Below are 22,534 nucleotides of genomic sequence, written 5' to 3'. Positions count from 1 at the left end.
CTAACGTGTTGCTTACCCTCCTCCTTTATCCGGGCTTGGGACCGGTAATTAGCAACAAGCAAGCACTCGCAGGCAGAGTTTGAGTTTATCTGTAAAGTATCAAATTTTATAGTCCATATTAGTTGAACTAGTATGGTCACTAGTCACTACTTACTAATCTGTGTAGCTTGCACGACCAAGGTTGATTGGGTATAGATCATGTGCAATGTGTCAACTGATTTTCTAGCTTTCGTCTTCCGGTTTCCATATATCATGTAAACTAAGAGTGATGAGTTTTTATTGTGAGAATTTGCTGTAGATATATTGATGTTTGTTTCATGCTTGCATGTGGACATGTCAAATTTTGATTGGACCAAATTGACCCGGAACCCCGCCGGAAATCAGTGGATCGACCCATGAACTAACCTGAAAATATAGGAAAAAATCAGTCAAACTCGACTGATACCGATACCCGACCGTTATGAACCACATCATCATTTTTAGTCGGGACTACCTATATTTTTAGTCAATTTTTTATTTTAATTTTGGACAACATCTCTTTATTGTAGCCCTGAAATTGGTATATTGATCTTTTTATATAAAATCTTTTGTATAAGAACTAATAAAGTATTATATATATTTTTTGGAAATAAGAAAAAGATGTTCGAACTACTTTGAATTGAACCCGACTTAAATTTGACACGATCCAACCCTTGAACTGTCTCTGACCTAAAAACAGTGTAAAAATGCGGTAACTGTCGCGATCGCGGTAACTTAACGGTGATGCAGTAAAGGGATTAATGCGGTTATTGGAACGCTTAAATATCGGTCGTATCATAAGATATCCCGTAATACGGCCCAAAACGTGTTTTTTTACACCTTCACTATGCAGGGTTCGTTTGTTTTAAAAACCCTTACAACGCGGTTGATTTTATGCGATGGGGCCTTGTTATTACACTATGCCTAAAAATGAACCAACCCAAATTAACCCAACTAAAAATGACCTTACCCAAAACCCTCCTAATTTTGTTTTGACAGGTCTACTTGCATGTCAGCTTTGAAATGGTCTTTGCAAAGTGTTCTCACGAATGAACACTTTTTACTTTGTTAATTATGGTGTTATGTTGCTATGTACATCCGAGCATAGCTTTTTACGACTATTATATGATATTAGAGATCCAACTAAAACGTTTTTTTGCTTAGTAGATTTACAACAATTGATCCTTTTTCCATGTTATCTTGTGAGCTACAATATTTGGATGCCTCGACAATCTTGTGAGCTAAAAATGACCTTACCTTTGATCCGGTTTAGCTATGGACTCAGCTCAATGTGGATTCATTGACAGGTATCAGGACATGATGGTGGAACTGGAGCCAGCCCGATAAGCTCTATTAAGCATGCTGGTGGTCCTTGGGAACTTGGACTCACGGAAACCCACCAGGTTTCTTTGGCATAATTGTTTATTGTCTCAAAGTGTATCTTGTTGGTTATTGACAATTTGACATATTGTTGATAATGTTTCAGACCCTTATTGCAAATGGACTGAGAGAAAGGGTCATTCTCAGAGTTGATGGAGGATTAAAAAGTGGGGTTGATGTTATGATGGCTACAGCAATGGGTGCTGATGAGTATGGTTTTGGTTCTTTGGCAATGATAGCTACTGGTTGTGTTATGGCTCGCATATGTCACACTAACAACTGCCCTGTTGGTGTTGCTAGCCAGGTATATAGAGTTCTGATGTACCATTTATATCACTTTTCCTTTTTGTCTGTTGTTTTTTTTTCTTACACCTTTATTCTTGCATAAAATAATTCAGAGGGAAGAACTACGTGCCCGGTTTCCTGGCGTGCCTGGTGATCTTGTGAATTACTTTTTATATGTTGCTGAAGAGGTGATTAAGCTTTTGCGGCTTCTGTGCATGTTCTGAATTTGGTGGGACTGGCATGTGGTTTTACTGTTATAGTTTAATTAGAAGTAGCTGGATTTTGATCAAACTTTTGAAAGTTACCTGAATATAGTCCTTTTGCAATTACCTTTTTTATTGATGTTTTCCAGGTGAGAGGTATCTTGGCCCAGTTGGGCTTCGAAAAGTTGGATGATATAATTGGAAGAACAGATATTTTGAAACCAAGAGACATCTCTTTGATGAAAACTCAACATCTTGATCTCAGCTATATACTCTCTGTATGTTCTATTCTTATCTGTTATGTATATTTGGTTATTAACTTTTGCATCCGTTATAGAAAGTCGTTCTTATCTTCTAACTGTATTGGAGTTCTCCCCATTATTTTCAGAGTGTTGGTTCACCAAGTTTGAGCAGCACTGCCATCAGGAACCAGGAAGTTCATACCAATGGGCCTGTGCTGGATGATAGAATACTTTCCGATCCTGAGGTAAGTTTTAACCAAAGAAATACACATCAAAATAATGAAAAAAGAATGCACTTGTCGATGAGGTTTTTCTAGTCTGCTTTTGGTTTGATTATTTTGTCATGTATTTTTCTTTTTTGTTGAATTATACATTGATGCTACTATTGCTGCTTTATCATTCATATCCATCTCTAGGATGGAGGCTTTCTAGACATTCTTTATGAACAAGTTTGTACTTGTGAAAAAATGTCCTGTAGATAATTTACCAGAATGCCTGTTTATGTTTGGGTTTGCAATATACAGTTCTTCAAGGCTCAATTTTGTGTTGATAGTCTTGACGCTGATATTGCTCCATTTCACTATGATTTGTATGTTGATTATTAACAAAGTGAAAAATAAATGCTTCCATGATATTTCACCACCTTATTATTGGTTAATTTAATTTGTTGTCCTCGTTTGTTAATGACTTTCTATTTTCTCACTATACTAACATGTTATTAGTTTAAGACTCATCTATCTATAAAGATACTTGTTTGGGGACAGTAAGTTTGGCGGAGCAGTGTATTATAACTGCATTAAGATGAAGAGACAAAAGTAACGTGATTACTTAAACGATTGTAAAAAGGAAGAATGACACAATCAGTGAAACAAAGGGATTAGACATAGTATAGAGGATACTTTAGGTCGCCTTAAAGTAAATGTTAGAAGGAATGTTCTGCTTAACAGTCTTCTATGGAAAAAAATAAAAAATATCTTGAAGAACAAAGGTTTTCAAATGTTGAGCGTATATTAATTGAGAGGTCAACTTCTCCTTAATGGGGAATACACTATTAAATTTCGTTCATGAGGCCCGAGGGGATAGCTCACTTTACAGTTATGTTAAATGATTTTGGATTAACATATCAATTTCCTTATTGATTTGTCTGTTGTACGAGTTGGTTAGAGAAGTTGGCTTTTGAAAAAGTTAGTTTTTTTGAAAGTTCTATTGAATTTGTTTTTTGAGAAAACTTTTATGTTTTCTTTTCTTTGACATTCGTGCAGATTATTGATGCTATTGAGAATGAAAAGACTGTCAATAAAACAGTTCAGATATTCAATGTGGACCGTGCTGTTTGTGGCCGTATAGCTGGTGTTGTCGCAAAGAAATATGGAGACACTGGTTTTGCTGGGCAGCTGAATATATTGTAAGATGCCCCTTGTGATGAAAAATCTTTAGTGTGAAGAGTTGTCTAGAAAATTTCAGCGAATTGAGCAATAAACCTTCTTCACTTGCAGATTTACAGGAAGTGCAGGCCAATCTTTTGCCGTCTTTTTGACACCTGGAATGAATATTCGCCTTGTTGGAGAAGCTAATGACTATGTAGGAAAGGTATGAATTTATAATTCATCTGTCATTCTTGAATTTAGCTTCATTATAGGAGGAAAATCGGCAAAAAGTTTTGACATTCTCATCTACTTTAATTAGGATACTGGATACATTCTTTCTCATTCTTTGCTAATCGATCCCCTTGACCTTGCTTAGGCAAGAGTCACTTAGTGGCATTCTGGTAATGGAATGTTGTTTTGCAATCAACTCAAGTTAGATCTACCAAGACTAGTATGCTATTACCAATTAACAATTTTAGAAGATGAAGGGGGTGCTACACATGGTCATGCAGCATCTTCGTATAAGCCTGAAAATTGGAATGTTCAGAAAATTGTTATAGCTTCTAAAATAAACTATATTGGTTATTTTGCCTTGAATGTGCTTTAAATATAGTTTTGACAATCATGAACAAAATTTGCAATTGAGTAAACAGTGAACATGAGTAAATAGCATATCTTTGAATCCATCGCCCATTTATCCAGCGTCCTGCTTGTGTTTAATGGGACAATGATTATAATAAAACAGTCCATGGTTTTAATGCTAATTTTGTTCCAGCTGTTTGGATTTCAAATCAATATGTTCATAATTGAGTATTTGCAGGGTATGGCTGGAGGTGAGTTGGTAGTTACTCCTGCAGAAAATTCTGGATTTTGCCCTGAAGATGCCACAATTGTTGGGAATACATGTCTATATGGAGCAACTGGAGGCCAAATTTTTGTTAGAGGCAAAGCTGGGGAACGTTTTGCTGTAAGAAATTCACTTGCTGAGGCCGTTGTTGAGGGTACTGGTGATCATTGCTGTGAATATATGACTGGTGGTTGTGTTGTCATACTTGGACAGTGAGTATAATCTATTTGACCAATACTATATGTCTTAACACAGATAATAAAGAGGTTATTCATATTGTCTTATTTTCCTTTTACTTAAACAGAGTTGGTAGAAATGTTGCTGCAGGTATGACTGGAGGTCTGGCATATATACTTGATGAAGACGATACTCTCATTCCAAAGGTTTAATTCCATTTTTGAAAATTTGTCTACTTGTGTTATATTTCATGTAAACAACCATTGGAACAGATATATTGGTTCATGTAGCCAATTCCAATCTTTTGGGATTAAAACTTTGGCATTGTTGTTGTTGTCTTGTGTGTTTATAAGAGCAAATGAAGGCTAATTACAGGATAATACAGATATTTGCATGTTAGCCTATTCTTTATGTTGAACCCTCTGTTATTCAAGGTTTAAGCTGAAATGAAACTTAATGCTTGCTTTTCTTCATCTTTGATTAACACCGTTTGATGCACTCTGTTTTTTTTCTCTTTAAATAATTATTTGTGAATAATATATTCTAATTGCTGCATGAATATAAAAAAATAGGTAAACAAGGAAATTGTTAAAATACAAAGAGTGACAGCTCCTGCTGGGCAGTTGCAACTGAAGAACCTGATTGAAGCTCATGTTGTAAGTATTTTACTTCAACTGCTGAATCATCATGCATTCATAAAAATTGCTTCTTTTCATCGTAAAAAATATTGTCATCTTCCCATAACCTCTTTTTTTATCATAATCATGCAAAAGTTAGAAAATTGTCCGAGTTTAAGATCTGAATATTGCTTATCCATCTTCTCTTTGAATGAATGCAAGCTGACATGTTCGTGCATTGGACATTGTTAGCCTAAAAATACATGTCTAGTTATAGTCTTATAGACTACTTAAAGCCTAATGCATATGCCTTGAAATGTCAGGCTTTTCTTCTTCCCAAAGAAAACAATCGACATTTATTATCTGAAGTAGTTAGTATATTACTGTAGCTGTACATGGATAATATGATAAGGAGCTTGGATTATGAATAATATTGTTATTAGACAAAAAACAAATCTAGCATCCACTTTTAGTAGCATACAACTGATCTCCATCATAAACTTCTAATTGTATAGGAAAAAACGGGAAGTTCCAAAGGTGCAGCTATTTTGAAGGAATGGGAAAAGTTTCTGCCACTCTTTTGGCAGTTGGTTCCACCTAGTGAAGAAGACACCCCAGAGGCTTCCGCAATTTTCGAGCAGATGACTGAGGAGGTCACTTTACAGTCTGCATAGGCCATAGAGAGAACTGTTGAATGACACTTTGCAAATAGTTTTTGGAATCGGAAAAATTTTTAAGTTGGTGAAAAGCTTCAGCTTCCCCTTTTATTGAATATATAGGGATTGATTTTGTTGCTTGTTAAAGCCAAATACTGCACCTCATTCGAATTCGACTGGCACGAGATGAAGGTCTTCGTTTCCTCCACTTGGGACCTGATCCATTCATGGTTTTCTGTGAGAACCGTATATAATGCAACCCTAAATTATGATATACTTGAGTTGAATATCCCCTTTTTTCTTGGCCTTTAATTGAGATTACGGGTTCAGATGATCGTATTCGCATTGTCGTTTCTGATTTTGTAGGTGTGCAGATCAGACTAGCATTGTCTGTAAATTATGGGTCAACTTATCCAGATGCTGAATAATTTTATGGGATATAGTTCTGTTTTTTAGTGCATGAAACTCCTGAAATAAAAGTTTCTTGTAATAAGAACTTAGAGATATTGTAAGAGAACTTAAGTTGATTTCACTGAGTATGTATTTATATGCATAAATGTTGTACATGAAAATTGCGTATTGTTCAAGACCTTTGTAAAAAAATCACCAAAAGTTTTGGTGTTTTTCATTTTTAATAATATAATTGGACATGGAAAAACACTTTGTGATATGGTGTTTTTGTTTTTTTATTCCCTTTTGCTCCTATTTTCATTTATTTTTGTGATTTCTTCCAACTATTTTGTATTTTAATAAGAGCACTTATACTCCCTCCATTGCCTAATGAAGGTACTAAAAGGAATATTCACAGAAATTAAGAAAAATAGAATATTTTAGATAGTGAATATATTATTTAATTAAATAATAAATTTGATTGAAGAAAAGTATGGACCACAAGCATTAAAAAAATATTAAAAGAAAGTTAGTGGGAAATATGTGAGGATCATAAGGAATATTCAATGTTAAATTGAAGTCAGTGAAGGATATATGAGGTACATAAGCATTATAAAAATATTAAAGTGAGTATGAATAAAGTTATTTTTGTCCAAAATTTGTGACATAAATGAAAAAATTTTCTATAAAAATAACAAATAAAACATCCCAAAATGATATTCGATGGGAACTTTTTTAAGTAATATAAGTTTAGAATATTGCTAACTAAGCTTAATATGTTCTGAAGAGAAAACTGTGATGGATTTTATTTTTTAAGTCAAGTTTTGTAAAAACAAGATTACTTTTGCGCAACAAAAATTAAGCAATACATGCTTTGATTTCACGTGTGTGGTCACTGGTGTATTGTTGGAAATAGATAGAAAATGTGGAATAATTATTATCGATGCAGTATTAAAAAATAAGAAATTGTGAACAATTATTAATAATGTTGTGATAAAAAATAGATTAAAGTGAAAATTTATTAATCATGTATTAAAAGTCTTAGGCTAAGTTACACATTTTGTGTAACTTGTTTTCTTTCAAATTTTTTAAATACGAAAAAGTGACAGATTTGATTAGAAAATACATGTAAACATAGTTTACGTAGTTAAATTTTGTATCCCAAAGATTCGATTGCAAGAAATGAAAGTTTGAGTGAAAAAATTAGAGAATTTTAGAGAGAAGGAAAAATTGAATTATTTACGGAAAAAATAAACATGATGAAAAGATAATAACATATAAAAAGGATAAATAATAGTTATACATTAAATACTATTACAAATGAGTATAATATTATAAAAAAATAAAAATTCAATAGATTAACATGCAAGTATAATAATATCACTAAAGAATAAAGATTTTACTCTATACAATAAAAAAGTTCAATTTCCAAGGCAATGAGGTCTTGTAGTCCTAGCCTCTAACCTCTTGGTTATTTTGTACCTACTAATCTTCTAAGTGTTCCTTATTAGTAAATTGATCTTTTTGGACATACACAACAATGGTATAACTAAAGAACCAACTTGACGATATCCAGGAAGAAAAAGGGTCCATACTCTATACAAATAATTTTGAAAATGTGAAGATTAGCACTCCATTTCAGGCTTTTTAAAAGGCCTATTGATTTATTAGGCAGCTACCAAATTCGTGCAATTTGCAAGGTTTTTCCAGAAATTGAGATACATGCAATGCATCAATGAATTATACATTCAATATTCAGTATATTGTCACAAGTGTGCATGATAATTATATAATAATAATGTCAGAGTTTTAATCTTAAAAAAGGAGAACATGTAATGTAGGATAACTATAAACGTATGTATCTCTAACCTCTACGGCTCTGTCTTTTCTATTGTTATACTCCGAGTCAATATCAATATTTCTTAGAAGTATTTTACTTGCTAAGCCTACGGAGGAATTTGTTCGAGTCATCGATATAATTTTATGTCAGTTTATAATCGAAATTTATATCTAATTAATTGGTTTTATTTAATTATACATATATTTTTAAAGTCAGACTAAATTGAATTCGATTACAACTTATTTATAAATTGCGTTTTTAACACTTCTAAAGTATACCTATTTATCAGGCTCAGCCCACAGATATCATACTTATAATACTTATTATAACAATGCCACGCTCCACACCTTGTTTTATTGCACATAAGGAAACAAATTTGGTCATGTGAGCCACCCACTCTATGTGTAATGTGTCTATCTTTCCCTTTGGCCCTCTATATATATATATATATATATATATAAGGTCACAATCGAGCGAAAAACCTTTAATCGTACAAGTTATTATCTTACACAGAAAAGATATTATATCATAAATTTGAAAAATATTCTTAATTTATAACATAGTATCATGTTCTGTGTATACAGTGATTAAAAAAATTCTCCTGATCCTTCTTATTATAAGTATGTACCCTTCTTATATGATTTTAATTTTATATTTAAAAAGTATTTGGTAACTTAATTTTATTAAAGTATTATATTATTCCCTCCTATTCAGCCGAATTGTCCCATTTAGTTTTTCACACTTGTCGAGGTAACATTTTAATCCTTAATATCTCAAATTATTCTTAATTAAAAATTATAAAAAGTTGATATTAATAATCCTTGTATTGAGACGAATCAAACAAAATCCCACATGACTATGTTTTAACTTATAGATTAAGAGTAAAATACAAATTAAGAATGATAAGTGAATAGTGCTAAAAATAAATGGGACAATTAAGTTGAATAGGAGGGAGTATTATTTAGGAATTAATAAAGTTAGTGTATATTTTATGCCAGTTTGAAAATTTGGATCGGATCAATTGTATGAAGATAGGAGAGGAAGTATATATTGTATGTATCGAACTACATTCTTCAAAGTATTCGTCCATTTAAAGGTGGGTTAGGTATGTGGAGTATTATTAGCTTTACTATGAGTATATATTTATCACCTAGTCTATTAAGAGACATATCTCAAGTCTTAATTTTTACTTAACGTATTTTTAATGTTTACTTATCATATTCGTAATGTCAACTTACGTTATTCTTAATGCTTATTTACCGTATTTTTAATGTCTACTTTCGATATCTTAAATATCTCTTTACTTCATTCTTAATGCCTACTTATAATATTTTAAAAAATATAGAATGGATCGGCTTATTTGAAGATGGTCTCTCAGTGAGACCGTCTCTCGCAAAAATTTGCGTATATTTATTAGGAGTGGGGAGCATAGTTTCCTTAGTTTGAGGGTTCAAAATCTCTTTGTTAGGAGTAATACTCTTGACTTCTTAGATAAGACTTATTCGCTCGGATTATTGAGTCAATTGGAAATTAAATTTGTGTTCATTTTTATTTTTATATAAATATAAATATTTTTGTAAACTCAGATAAAATTAAGTTTGATTATAAAATCAAATAAATATTAAATTATCGAGTCTATTTTAAATAAATCTACTCTTGGGCAGTGTCCACTGCTTGAACATATAAGACATGACTCTTACAACAAGGTTGTGAGGAATGCCATTGTGTTGTGTGCTTCATTGAGCATTGTTGATTAACTAATGACTTTTAAGTTATTTCGAGTTTGTTATTAAGAGGAATTGTTATTGTATGACACATACTTGATATCATACAAATACTTCATATTGCACAATTATTGGAGGATAGGTCCCTTAAAATAACGGCCCTTGCGTCGTCGCTTTTGGTGCTCATGTAAAGAGTCAACCCTAATGGGGTGCAAGGGATCAATTGCATTTATGTTGCGGCTTTAAGAAAGTAATGCGGGAGGATTTTTGATGTGTCATGGTGATGGAGCAATAAAGAGCAAGAAGACAGAGGTACATATAAAATGCCTTAGACAAAGCAAAAAGGTCACATTAGCTATGCCTTAAATGAGGCATAAAGAGTTAGGGGCCTTAAACGAGGCACGTAGCAGCAGGATCCAATGAATATGTGGCCATAGGTGCTCGTTTGAGCACCCAAATGCAGGGCTTAAATCGAGTTTTATGTTTTGCATTTTGCGTTTTGTTTGGTGTGCAAGTTTGTCCTTTGGATTATAGGGTTGTTTTAAACGTTTGGGGGGCTATATATGGCCTCTAAATCAGATTTAGAATGATGAGAGAAAAGGCTAATATGTAGGGAAAATAAGATTTTAGAGTCCTAGAATGTTTTCTTATATTAGATGAATGTGCACCATTAAAAGTGCAAAATTTAAGTTTGATAGTGTGTGATTAAACATTGTAAGTCGTATTTCATCAATGTAATATTGATTAGTTAATGAAATATAATAATTCCTAAGGAAAGGTGTCCAAAAGACCATTTATTTGTTATGTGTAAATTTTGTTCATCAAAACTTCAACCTTTTAATTGCTTCTTTAATATTCTATTTTTCCTATTACCTTCTACACCTCGTCTTGCTAATTTAAGGGTCCAAACACCTACCTTTTCAATGATAAATCATGATGATCAACTTGGCTTTTCTGTCTATACCTTTGCAGCTGTGTTGCACCGTTGTATCTAGTTGTATTACTTGTATACTTGCATGCATTTTTTATTCATTGTGCTACGACTTGCTCTTTGCTCAAGGCTCATATGTGCATGCAAACAAATATGGATATATGAATATTTAAAGGCGTCTTATTTATATTTTAGATTACTAATATTAATTTTTCCTCACCTGTTGCTGTTCTTGTTACCTTTCATATAACGACCCTTGACTCGTTTTTACCTAGTTTTTACTATTATTTTATTTATATATGTATTATTTTTTTAATTTATATTTAATTATTAACTAATATTAAAGGTCAAATTTATAGTGTAAGATTCAAGCTTGCAAGTAGTTGCAAAAAGAGCTTTTTCTAAGGATCAAATGTGAGCTGAGAGACTCTTTCGTCGTATTCTCTTTTATTGGTATAGATTGCCATCTTCATACCTTCTCCATACCTTGCTCATAGTCCCTATAAGTGGAATATTACAACGACATAAAATGAAGAGGTTAATTAATTGTATGCTTATATTTTTTATTAAAAAATCTACTCAAAATAAAGAAAGATGTACAACATAATGCAAACTCATTTTTCCTTTTTCTTAAAGCAAAAAAAATAAAAATAAATCATCACAGTTGTTAGTTGTACCCAAAATTCTGCAGACGAAGCTATCTACCTAAAAATAAAATTTACAAATTTTACGATTATACAAATCAAACTCATAAAAATAAAAATAAAATAAGTAATAAATTTGCTAAACAGTGGAAAAAACAAGGGAAGGGTCAGGAGGAAATGGCTTGTAAGAAGAAAAGAAAGGTAAAGAGAAAAGAAGAGCCAATAGTAAGACTGGAACTATCAGAATCATCAATGGCGGTGGCGGAAGCGGTGGTAGAATTAGCGGAAGCACTACTAGCAACGCCGTTATAACCACCATAACACCCACCATTAACGCTGATCTTCTACTTATACAATAATTACACATTTGATTATTACTATAATTAGATATAAGACTTTTTCCTAATTAAGGAAAAGATTGTAGGAGTAATTTATGGTTACAATTCAATTGAAGTATGTACCACTTTTTCCGAGAGCAACCTGACTTCTTGCTTCATAAAGTGATAAAATACGGTTTTAATCACGGTTGTGATAGTGATTTCAAAATGAAATGTATTGATAAGTGTAATATAATTCGCAAATTAATTTGCTTTTTTGGTGGTTTTTGAAGAGATTGAGAAATTATTTAATTACGGAGTTTTTGTAATAAAAATGTGGTTATTTAATGGTATGTTTATGGGTTGTTTCAAGTTTGGTTCACTTCACCTTGTGGAATTGAATATTGGGTTGTTGATGAGCTTGTGGAATTGTGTGAGTTTAATTGAAGATATTGAAGAGAATTCTAGAGAGACAAAGAGAATAGAAAGAGGGAATTGGGGTTGTATGACTATGAAAAATGAAATGAATGTGGCAAAGGGAAGCTAAAGGGTCAAACTTTGTGTATGTAAATATAAATTTCTCCTTTTATAAATTGTATTTATAGGACTAACATTTTTGTCTTATTGTGGGCCACAAATGCTTGTTTTGGCCCTCTTAAATGTTTTAAATGTTTGGTTTAAACATCTTTAATTGAACTTGGGTTATATCTGAAAAAGTGGTATATGCTCTAATTCACACTATATTATTTAGCTTTCTTCTTAAGTCTTTTACTATTAATTTTGCATTTTTTATTTAAATGGTGTTAGCTTACATCACTAATATATACACAGCCGAATACACTTTTAAAAATAACCGAACAAAATAGAGTGATTTAATGAAAGAAAATGATACAATGAGCTAAACTAATTTATAAATTAAATAAACATAAATTGAACAAAAACTAAAAAAATGGAAGTCTTAAAGAACATGCCCAAAAGATTAAAAATAACTCGATTGATGTGGGATTGTAAATAGTGTTAGTTCTTCTCCTTTGGATTGCATAATAACGATAATTAGATGTAGAAACCAATCATATTAGATTTTTTTTCTTTGAGGATTTTTCTATTGTTCACATTTTTCACTTTATTGCCTTTATATGTACAAGTGGTCTTCAAATAGAATTAACTTGCATGTAAAATGCATTGAACTATGCGCAAGCTATATATATACTTCACATATATACATAAGGTCAAGGTCATTAAATCATATAATTTGACGTACCAATGAGTAAATTAAGATGTGATTTCTTCCATTAGCGACTTCTTGTCATAATCAGTATTAAATAGTGAAAATATTAATGAAAAGTTATTGTTCTTTTGATAGAAAAAATATTTTTTGACAAATTTAATCAATCTAACCCTAATTTGGTTCTCATAGTTTTGTCAGTCATACTAGCTCTCTTTAAACAATTTTAATTTCTTTATAAAATTCATTACAATGCAATCCATTTAAAAAATGGTATTATGTGGTGGTGAAAAATTATGAAAAAAACTTTTTAGTGAAGAAAGTTTCATTAATTACCATGAGAAGAATATGGTAAATTCACACTACAAATTATTCATGATACATCGTTTAGTACCAATAACTAATATATGGCCATAACAATGCTCTGAATAAGTTACATGTGTATTGATGGTTGTGAGTTCAAACCATGTTCTAATCATAAGCTTAAAGGATTAAGTATTGGTACCATCAAACTTTGGAGAATCAGGTGTTATCTAAGTTTGAGTATGTATTATTTTCCTCAGCAGCATCATGAGTTTAATTCTCATTAATCTTTCCCTTTTCCTAAGTTTATCATGTAACCAGTATAAGAATAATTAGTAGTGGTCTAACGGATCTATTATGTACGTGTTAATCCTACTTGAATTTATAAAATTATAAGAGTTTTCTTTCAAAATTATATATCAATACGGTTGTATTTAATAAGTTAAAAATATAAATATTTGACGAAAAATAAGTATTATTACATTGTCATTTGTGTAATTTGTATCGAATCATAATAATTAGAGAAAATTAAAATAGTAATTACATTAATATTTGTATAATTCAAATTAAAATCATAAGATAGTTCGATTTTGAAATTGTTGATGAAGACAATCAATTAGGAGCATGCATCTCATCTAATTGGAGGAGGTCATGAATTTAAAAATGAAGCAATTCTTCAATAAAATAATAATTTAAATTTTGAATGTATTTAATGTATTATTTTGAATATTTATAATATTGATTATATAAATTTAATAATTTTAAAAAGTTAATAAATAAAGAGTATGATATAAGAGGATTCTAACAAGAGCTAATTTAGTTATACTTTTTTATATATTAATTGTAATATATAAAATGAATTTAAACTGTAAATAGTGTCAATTAAAATATAATAAATATTTAAGAAATAAAAACAAAAACCATGGCTTCATCCTTCCATTCAATGTACTTCAACAAAAAGAAAATTTGAGTGCATGTCACTTTGACATAATATTATAGTATTATATTTATACCACTACATTCTATCTTTAGGTCTGGCTTAAGTCCCATAGAAAATAAGGTCTAGATCTTATCCATGTCATGTGTGTACAAGTGTTCCTTTGATTTGCAAAAATTTGAAAATAATGTAAAAAGTTGTTAAACTTAAATTTAAAGTTGGAAAATTTTGTTGAACTCAAACAAGCATGAATTATAAATAGTATTTTATATTGAAAAACATGGAATATTAGTGGTAAACCGATCCAATAAGTAAATTAATGAGACGCTAACGCTAATAGGGAAGAAGTATAAATTATTATTGTTATAAGATACAATATTAGTAAAGGTAAAGGTAAAGACACTCTTAATATTTCGCACAAAGTAAGATCCGGGTAGGGGGTATTTTTTTCCTAAAAGATGCAGACAAGCCATATATGTTCCCCACAAGGAGGGAATAAAGAGAATGCGCGCAATCAAAAAACCCCCCAATTAATACCTGCGCCTAGTAAGGGTCGAACCCCAAATCTTCTACTCAACATGCAGATGTTCTATTCATTGACCCACAAGTGCTTTTGGTATAAGATATAATATTACTGATCGAGTAATTTGTAAATATTATCCTATAGAAAATAGAATATTCTATTATCCATTTCGTTTTTAAAGCTAAACTTATTCATTTATGTGAGAATCTTTATTCATTGAAGAAGAACGAAAAAATATAATATTACTCCAATTCTCGTAAAATAATATAATATTTTACCTTTTAAAAGTTTTTCGTGTAAAATAGAGTCTAAATCGTCATTTGAAAAAGGTTTATCAACTTCAATCACTGTTTATTAACTATGTAAATTCACATATTTGCAATAGTAAAACATCTATTTACTTATTAAAATGACAAATTTTGATTGAGGCCCAAAGAGGCTCAGCCTCCCAAAAAAATTTAAGTTCTTATAAAGAACAAAATATGGTATATAATCAATAGTATTTTTTAAATAATAATTTTGGTCCCCTCTCACACTAAACAAAACCAACTCGATCTATTTTTGAGTGTTAAAATGTGGTAAATCAATGAGCAATTTATTCTAGGAATAGAATTAAAGTCGGATATTCCTTCCTTAGAGTTTATCAAAATATAAATTTTTAAATAATATATTTTACTAAAATATAGCGAACTAAAACTTTGATCATAGTCATTTAAACTATGTAGTTGCATACCACAATTGACACCCACGCTACTATTTTGTTGATACAACATGCAATTTATTAATCACAATAGTTAACACTTCGTTTGGATATAAGAAATAAAGGGAAATAAAAAAGGAATTTAGATGGATATTAATTATGTCCTTTGTTTGGATATTAATTTTAATGTGAAGAGAATTGGAAGGAAGAAATTTTAAGGGGTATAATTCTTAATCTTTAAACAAAAATGACATTTTTTTATTTCTCTTACGTGCTTCACAAATAAACAAAAGATAATCTTACTTTTTTTTTCCTTTAGCCATCAAAAAAGATGATGAACAATCTATATTCATACCACTTTAAAATAGAGTATCAAGAGACTGCGGTTAATTTTACCCTCTAAAAGTAAAAGCCTTGCATATAGAGGATTATCATTGACACCGTAGCCTCAATATCTAAACTATCTGCAGAAAAATAACATTAGCCAAAATTATGATTGAAACAATATGATAAAATAATAAAATCATTGAGTAAAAGCGTATATTAATAATCCATGTATTGATAGGTTCATCAATCACTCTTATCATGTGATTTTTTCTTATTCTACAAGTTACAACATAATCATATAGGATCTTATTTAATTCGTCTTGCTGTAAACTTTATTAATAAACTTTTTAGAATTTTTACTCAAGCACAATTAGAAATACTTCAATTTAAGATTGAAAAATTACATTGACAAATAAGTCAAAACCAAATGAAACAAGTAAAGAGAATAGGAGGGAGTAAAATTAATAGAAAGAATAAATAGTGTATAAAACCTACTCTTACACATAATTTAAAATCGAGGAAGAATACCCTATCAACTGAATATAATTTTAGTCTTATATGAGACCGTTTCACCGTGAAACGGACCAATACAAACACTCTATTTAAAAAACATAAAAAAAATAAAATAAAATTTAAATTTACACTTATATTAAAAGTAACTTTTTATAAAAAAAAATAGTTTGAACTGACTCTCAATAAAAAATTAGTTAATGTAACTATATATGGTAGGCCCTACTGTAAATAAAGAAATGCTTTTAAAACTAAAGGGAGGGGAGGGAGGGTGGGGGGGTCCTCGAGAGAGATTTGGACCACCAGGTTAGAATCTGTGGTCTGAAATCTTAATTACTAGTATTACAGATGGGTCCAGACTAACATAGCTAAATAATGCTGGTTTATTATTATACTGTCATTACTTCTGACAAAATTTAGTCTTGGCTTTCATTCTACAGCATTTTCCCTATCTTCCCTTTTAATCCTCTCACTAATTTTGCTATTTTTTTTGTCCTTTTTTCAAATTTCAATTTTATTTTTTTTTATTTCATTTATAAAGTAATTCTCTTTCTGTCTTAATTATTTTTATCATTTTTTAATTTTTTTTTCTTATTCTTCACTCCTATCTTTATTTTAACTTATTTTCTCCAAAAAAACAAATGACGGTGAATGAAAGGATAAAGTAGACGTGTTTATTTTGGTAATTTGGTTAATTTTAAATTTATTTTAAAATCAGATCAAATCTAATTCAATTATAAAATCAAATAAATCGTCGAGTCTATTTTAAATCATCTGCACAGATATTACGATCTAGTATTAGATTTTCCAATTCTTATTCTTCGCCATCCTTTTCATTTTATCGTCACCCCCTCTTAAATGAAATTACGAATTTGCCCTTAGAATTTAAAAAAATACGAATTTGCCCCTAGACTTTAAAAAATCACAAATTTGCCACTGGATTTAAAATTTATTATTTATACTAATAATACTAATAATAATAATAATATTTTAAAAAAAATTAAATATAACAATTAAAACAAAAATAAAAATTTAATAATAATAATAACAATCACAATAATAATAATAATAATAATAATAATAACAACAACAACATAACAACAACAACAACAATAATAATAATAATAATAGCAATAATAATATAATAAAATTAATAAAAAAAAATTTTAATTTCGAATTATGAAATTTTTTTGTTTAATTAATTTATTTTTTAATTTATTGTTATTTAAATAAATGTTGTAATAAATTATTTTATTTTAATATAATATTATATTATGATAATGTTATTATAATAATTAGTTTTGAATTTAAATAATTTATTTGAATGTTTAATTATTTTTTAATATAATAATAATATATTAATTAAAATTTAGTTGTTAATTAATTTTTAATTTTTTATTAATAATCTTTTTATTAATTTAGTTGATAATAGTGTTATTAAGTTTAATGGCAAATTCGTAATTTTTTAAAGTCTATAAGCAAATTCGTAATTTTATTAGGAGAGGGGTTAATGATAAAATAAAAACGAACACCAACAATAATAATACTCCACACCCTTAGATTTTAGGAGCTGCTACCACTTAACAAACACACAAGTCAGAAAATTCTGAAACAACCTGCTAAATATTTAGACTCTTAGCTTGGTCTTTTTTTTATTCAACATTCATTGTATCTTTTGCTTGCATGTAAATTTAACGTTTTCCCAAGGGAATGATGAATGATCGTACAAATATCTAGTCCTTTTCCAACCAACTTGTTTGCTTTTTTCTAGTTCAGGTAATGTATTCCCTCTATTTAAGGCTTCGAACATCCACTAACTCCCCTTATATAAAATCCTCTTATTATAAGAAAAATTTATCTAATAAATAATTATTTCTCTAATAAATTATTTTGTAACAATTTTTATTAATGAGAATGCGTTCACCTTTCTTTATTCTCATCCAAACATTTTCATCTCTTTAAATTTTATCAGTAGAATTAAAATAATTCACATTGGCCACTTATCTTTAATCTTTGTGTCAAATGCCTTGTTGCGACATCAAAAAAGACAAATGAAGTATAAATCAAGAAGCAATTTGGGTTTGTGTCTACCCAAGCTACGACTTAGGTTGTTTGGTTAATGGCAATAGAGCTAGACTGATTTTGTACTCATATATAAAATGAATGTTCTATTCATCCTATATTAGTATTCTGAATTCGCTAAATGATATAATCCAAATCTAATCTAACATATTTTTTAATTACAACTATTATCACCTTGAATTAAGATCATTCTCTTTTTGCCTATATTGTGAAGGTCACTTAAAATTTGTTTGATTCCCTAAATAATATAGATTATTGTTTTACAAGCAATTTGATTGAGACAAGTTGGCATTAATTAAGAAATAAATTCCTATTTGGGATGGATGCAAAGAACTTAGCCTTGAATATGATCACCCACCAAAAAATTTAGCTCAAGTGTTGTTTTAATTATTAATTGTTTCGGCCAAAAATGTAGTTGATTAAGTTCAACAGGTGGGTTCTTAGTGGTATGGAAGAATATACTTCGCTATCTTTGATAGATTCACAATTATATATGCTTTTTTGAGTTGTTCAAATTATATTTTCTATATGAGCAACAATGGGTGATGACGTAGATGTACATAGAGGTGAAATCATGAATTTAAATTTACGGGTTAAATAGCTGATAAATTTTAAAAAGATAATTAGTCAAATAATTGATATACTAACATAGAAAATAAAGTTGAGTGATCAATAAACTAGAAAAAAATATAGTTGAACAATCAATACATACATTAGGAAAACATTATAACAACATAATTGTTACAATAGCAAAATAATTATATATAAAGGAATTAATAAGTCCAAGTTTTTGCTTTTAATTTGATGGAGATTTTTTTTATAATTTAAGAGTTAATAGTTTGGAGGTTGCAAAGATGTCGATAAGAGAAAATTGTTACTCTCTCCGTTTCTTAAAAAAGTTTCTATTTGTTATTTTAGGTGTTCTATTTGTTGTTTCTATAAGGAGTCTTTCTATTTATATCATAAATTTTAGATATTTTAATATTTTAATAATGCTTATGATCCCCAGATATCTTCTACTAACTTCATTTTAACATTTTTCTTTTCTTTTTGGTCTCCACATGTTTCTCACTAACTTTAAACTTATTTTTTATTAGTTGTGGTCTTCATATTTTTTCTGCTAATTTTCTTTTAATATTTTTTATTGTTTATGGTCTTCACTTTTCCTCCATCAAATTTATTATTCAATAAAATAATATCTCCATTATATAAAAAATTATGTTTTTAATTATATTTTAACTTTATTAAGGAACGAAGGGAGTATAATTTGAGAGTTAAAGATGTCAATGTAAATTTTAAAAAGTTGATTTTTTTTTGAAATCATTTTAAAAAGTTGATTATTACACTTATTTAGGAAAAAAAGGAAAAACTATTTATCCTCCATCCCAAAAACATAAATATTTACCGAAGAGGTTGTAGTAAATAACGGTGATTTGTAAAGTTAATAAATAGTCCTTATATGGTAGGATTTGATAGAATGATAATTTTATGATTTTAATTTACCTTTTATGATTTTATTTATTTTATTATTATTTTTTTGTCTAATTATTGATTAGGAATTATTGATATTTACCCCTAATAGTCAATATGTGGACTGAAGAATCTAACTCCTCCATTTCTCCATCTCAGTCATTTTACGGTCATTTCCACCCTTATAGAAGTATTCTCCTAATTTTATGCTCTGATAGCATTTTTATTAGGAGTCTTATTTTGGATTTCATTTCTGTTTCTACTAATAAACCGTTGAATTTGTAAAAAGCACTTTAAAAGAGAAATATCTTTAGATTAAAGAAAGTAAAATGATTTGACCGCCACAAGTGGTGTACCTGCAACCACAAAGAAAGATTAAACCGGGGGCTGATGTCCCGGAAAGCCCTCTGATGCTTAAGTCAAACTGAAAAAGGTAAGTAGTAAGTGTAAGTATGAGTATGAGAGTAAAATTGCGTAACCTGATTTTTGTAGAAGAATGATCTATTTATAGGAGTTTCAGTATTGGAATTGTAACTGCTGGTTGGTTATCTCTATAGTGCTGTCTTATGGAGAGTGTGACCATCGAAGTGACATAGTGGCAGCGGCTATCTGAAATAATAGGCGGTTACCCATGAAAGTGTCTTCAGTTAAAATCAAAGTGGAAAACTGCCGTGTGATATATGATTAGGATGAGCATGTGACTTTGATCATTGTTGCATTGACTTTAAAGGTCAATATTAACTTGTACTTTTGACCCATCAACCAAGGGCATTTTGGATATATCGGCTATATCGAATTTCTGATCCCCAACAATTTCAATGATTTTTTTTATTTATTGATTTTGATTATATAAAAAAATTCAAATTATATAATTATAAAACTTCTCAATAGAATATTAAATAATTAAGCTATGAATACTTATTTTTTTGTTACTTGAGCCATTTTAGTAAGTTAGAATGATTATAGTTAGGGAAATTATCAATGGTATTTATAAGTTTTTGCACTTTATTAATGGTACCTCTAAGTTTTTTCTAATATTATGGTATCCTTGTGTTATTGAGCGTTTTACAACCGTAACATTTTCTAAATTTTTCCGTCCAAAATCGTTAACTGTTTTTCTTTTTCTTTTATTTTTCAATTTAAAACATTAAAAAAAATAAAAGAAAAAGAAAAAATTAATAGTTTTGGATAGAAAATATTAGAAAAGGTTACGGTTGTAAGACACTCAATAACACGAAGGTATTATTAATAATCGAAGAAATTTAAAAATAGCATTTATAAAGTGCAAAAACTTAAAAGTATCATTTTTAATTTGGTCAAATAAAAAAACAACAGGTCAAGATTCAACAGGTCAGGATTCAAAGTCCCAACCTGTATTTAAAAAGTATACTCTTTACTGCAAAATCACATATTTTGTTACAGAAATTAGATATTATTATGCGTATATAATTTTTTATTAAATGCAAATACAGGCTTTAAAATTTGGTAAAAACTTAATGATAACATAAAATGAAAAAGGAAGTTGTAAACTTGTAGTACAAGAGAAAAGCTAAACTCGAATTTGGTCATATTAGACTTAAAGATGTTTGACAATTGGCTGTTAGCTATTGATAGTTGGTTTATTTGAACATCTAAATATATTGGCTATTTTTTAGGCTTTTAAGCTAGTAGAAAAAGTCAGTTATTTATAAAGATATTTGATAAATTTAAATATCAAATATTGAGTGTTTATTAGTGAAAAATGGGTCAACAAGTTAAAAGCCAAAAAAAATTAACTAAAATAGTCTTTTATTTTGACTTAAAATCCATTTAATCAAATATTTTCTTTTTAATTATTTAACCGACCCCCACAACAAAATCCAACCAAAAATCAATGTTAAAACCTAACAACCAAACACCCCCTTTAATATGGAATGTGCAAAGTGAAAAAGGAAGAAACCAAGTGTCAAACATGCTGCCTTTAATATCTCGACCAGAGCCCAAAATCTGCTAAATCACGCCATTTTCTGCGCCAATATTGCCCGCCAATATCCTATGTTCAACTATTTTTGTAATATTTATTTTTTTACGTAATTTAATATATCAATTTAATTTTTAATATTTTTAATTATATATATAATAAAAAATTATAAAAATTTAATATTAATAATATTTGTAATGAGACAAATCAAACAAGATCTTACATGATTATGTTTTAACTTATAGATTAAAAACTAATCACAAATTAAGAATGATAAATAAATAGGGTTATTTTTTCTAATGTTGCAACTAATATGAAACGGAGGAAGGAAGAAGTACTTCTAAGTATTTCTCTCTATGTCTTGTTGGGTAAATGATTATTACCTAAATTACTTCATGTTTAGATCCTTTTATTTAAAATTTTATTAATATTAAGGAAGTGTTTAGGAAAGTAATTTGTCGGGTAATTTTAACTTATTTTGATATAAATAGAGAGTTTGGTGGTCAAACCAGACAATGCTAGTATTTGGGAAATTACCTGGGTGAAATGACTTATTGTTATGAATAAGCTGGTTTTTAACAAGTTGTTCATAGTAGCATGTTCAAAATCAGCTGGTAAATAAATCAGCTAATTGAATCATCCACTGCATCCAACTATTAGTCGTTTGCCAACTACCCCCTAAATTGTGTAATATACTTCCTTCGATCCGTTCCAATATACTAGTTATATTATATTTTTAATCCAATTCAATGTGTTATTTTGATCATTTATATATTAAACTATGCAAATCTAAAACTTATAAAAAGTTGATTATATGATTTAAATAAGATTCCACTTGATTATATTATTTCTTACATAT

General features: G+C 29.3%; 1 protein-coding gene across 2 annotated transcripts in view; it reads left to right on the top strand.

Moving 5' to 3' along the window:
- Positions 1-6,462, top strand: part of LOC130827301 (ferredoxin-dependent glutamate synthase, chloroplastic-like) — a 31,730-nt gene extending 25,268 nt beyond the window's left edge. Inside the window, exons 23-33 of one of the 2 annotated variants that reach the window (XM_057692977.1) lie at positions 1,326-1,421; positions 1,505-1,702; positions 1,797-1,871; positions 2,036-2,164; positions 2,275-2,373; positions 3,391-3,533; positions 3,625-3,718; positions 4,316-4,554; positions 4,647-4,725; positions 5,092-5,175; positions 5,652-6,462. In XM_057692977.1, coding sequence (XP_057548960.1) covers positions 1,326-1,421; positions 1,505-1,702; positions 1,797-1,871; positions 2,036-2,164; positions 2,275-2,373; positions 3,391-3,533; positions 3,625-3,718; positions 4,316-4,554; positions 4,647-4,725; positions 5,092-5,175; positions 5,652-5,810 — 1,395 coding nt within the window. In that variant the 3' untranslated portion in view covers positions 5,811-6,462. The remainder of the gene's footprint in view (positions 1-1,325; positions 1,422-1,504; positions 1,703-1,796; positions 1,872-2,035; positions 2,165-2,274; positions 2,374-3,390; positions 3,534-3,624; positions 3,719-4,315; positions 4,555-4,646; positions 4,726-5,091; positions 5,176-5,651) is intronic. The other variant, XM_057692983.1, reaches the window with a different exon arrangement.
- The last annotated feature ends 16,072 nt before the right edge of the window (positions 6,463-22,534 follow it).

This window comes from Amaranthus tricolor, chromosome 1 (assembly GCF_026212465.1).
Source record: "Amaranthus tricolor cultivar Red isolate AtriRed21 chromosome 1, ASM2621246v1, whole genome shotgun sequence".
NCBI lineage: Eukaryota > Viridiplantae > Streptophyta > Magnoliopsida > Caryophyllales > Amaranthaceae > Amaranthus > Amaranthus tricolor.
Note: the sequence above shows the minus strand (reverse complement) of the source record. Positions and strands in the feature narration are given on the sequence as shown.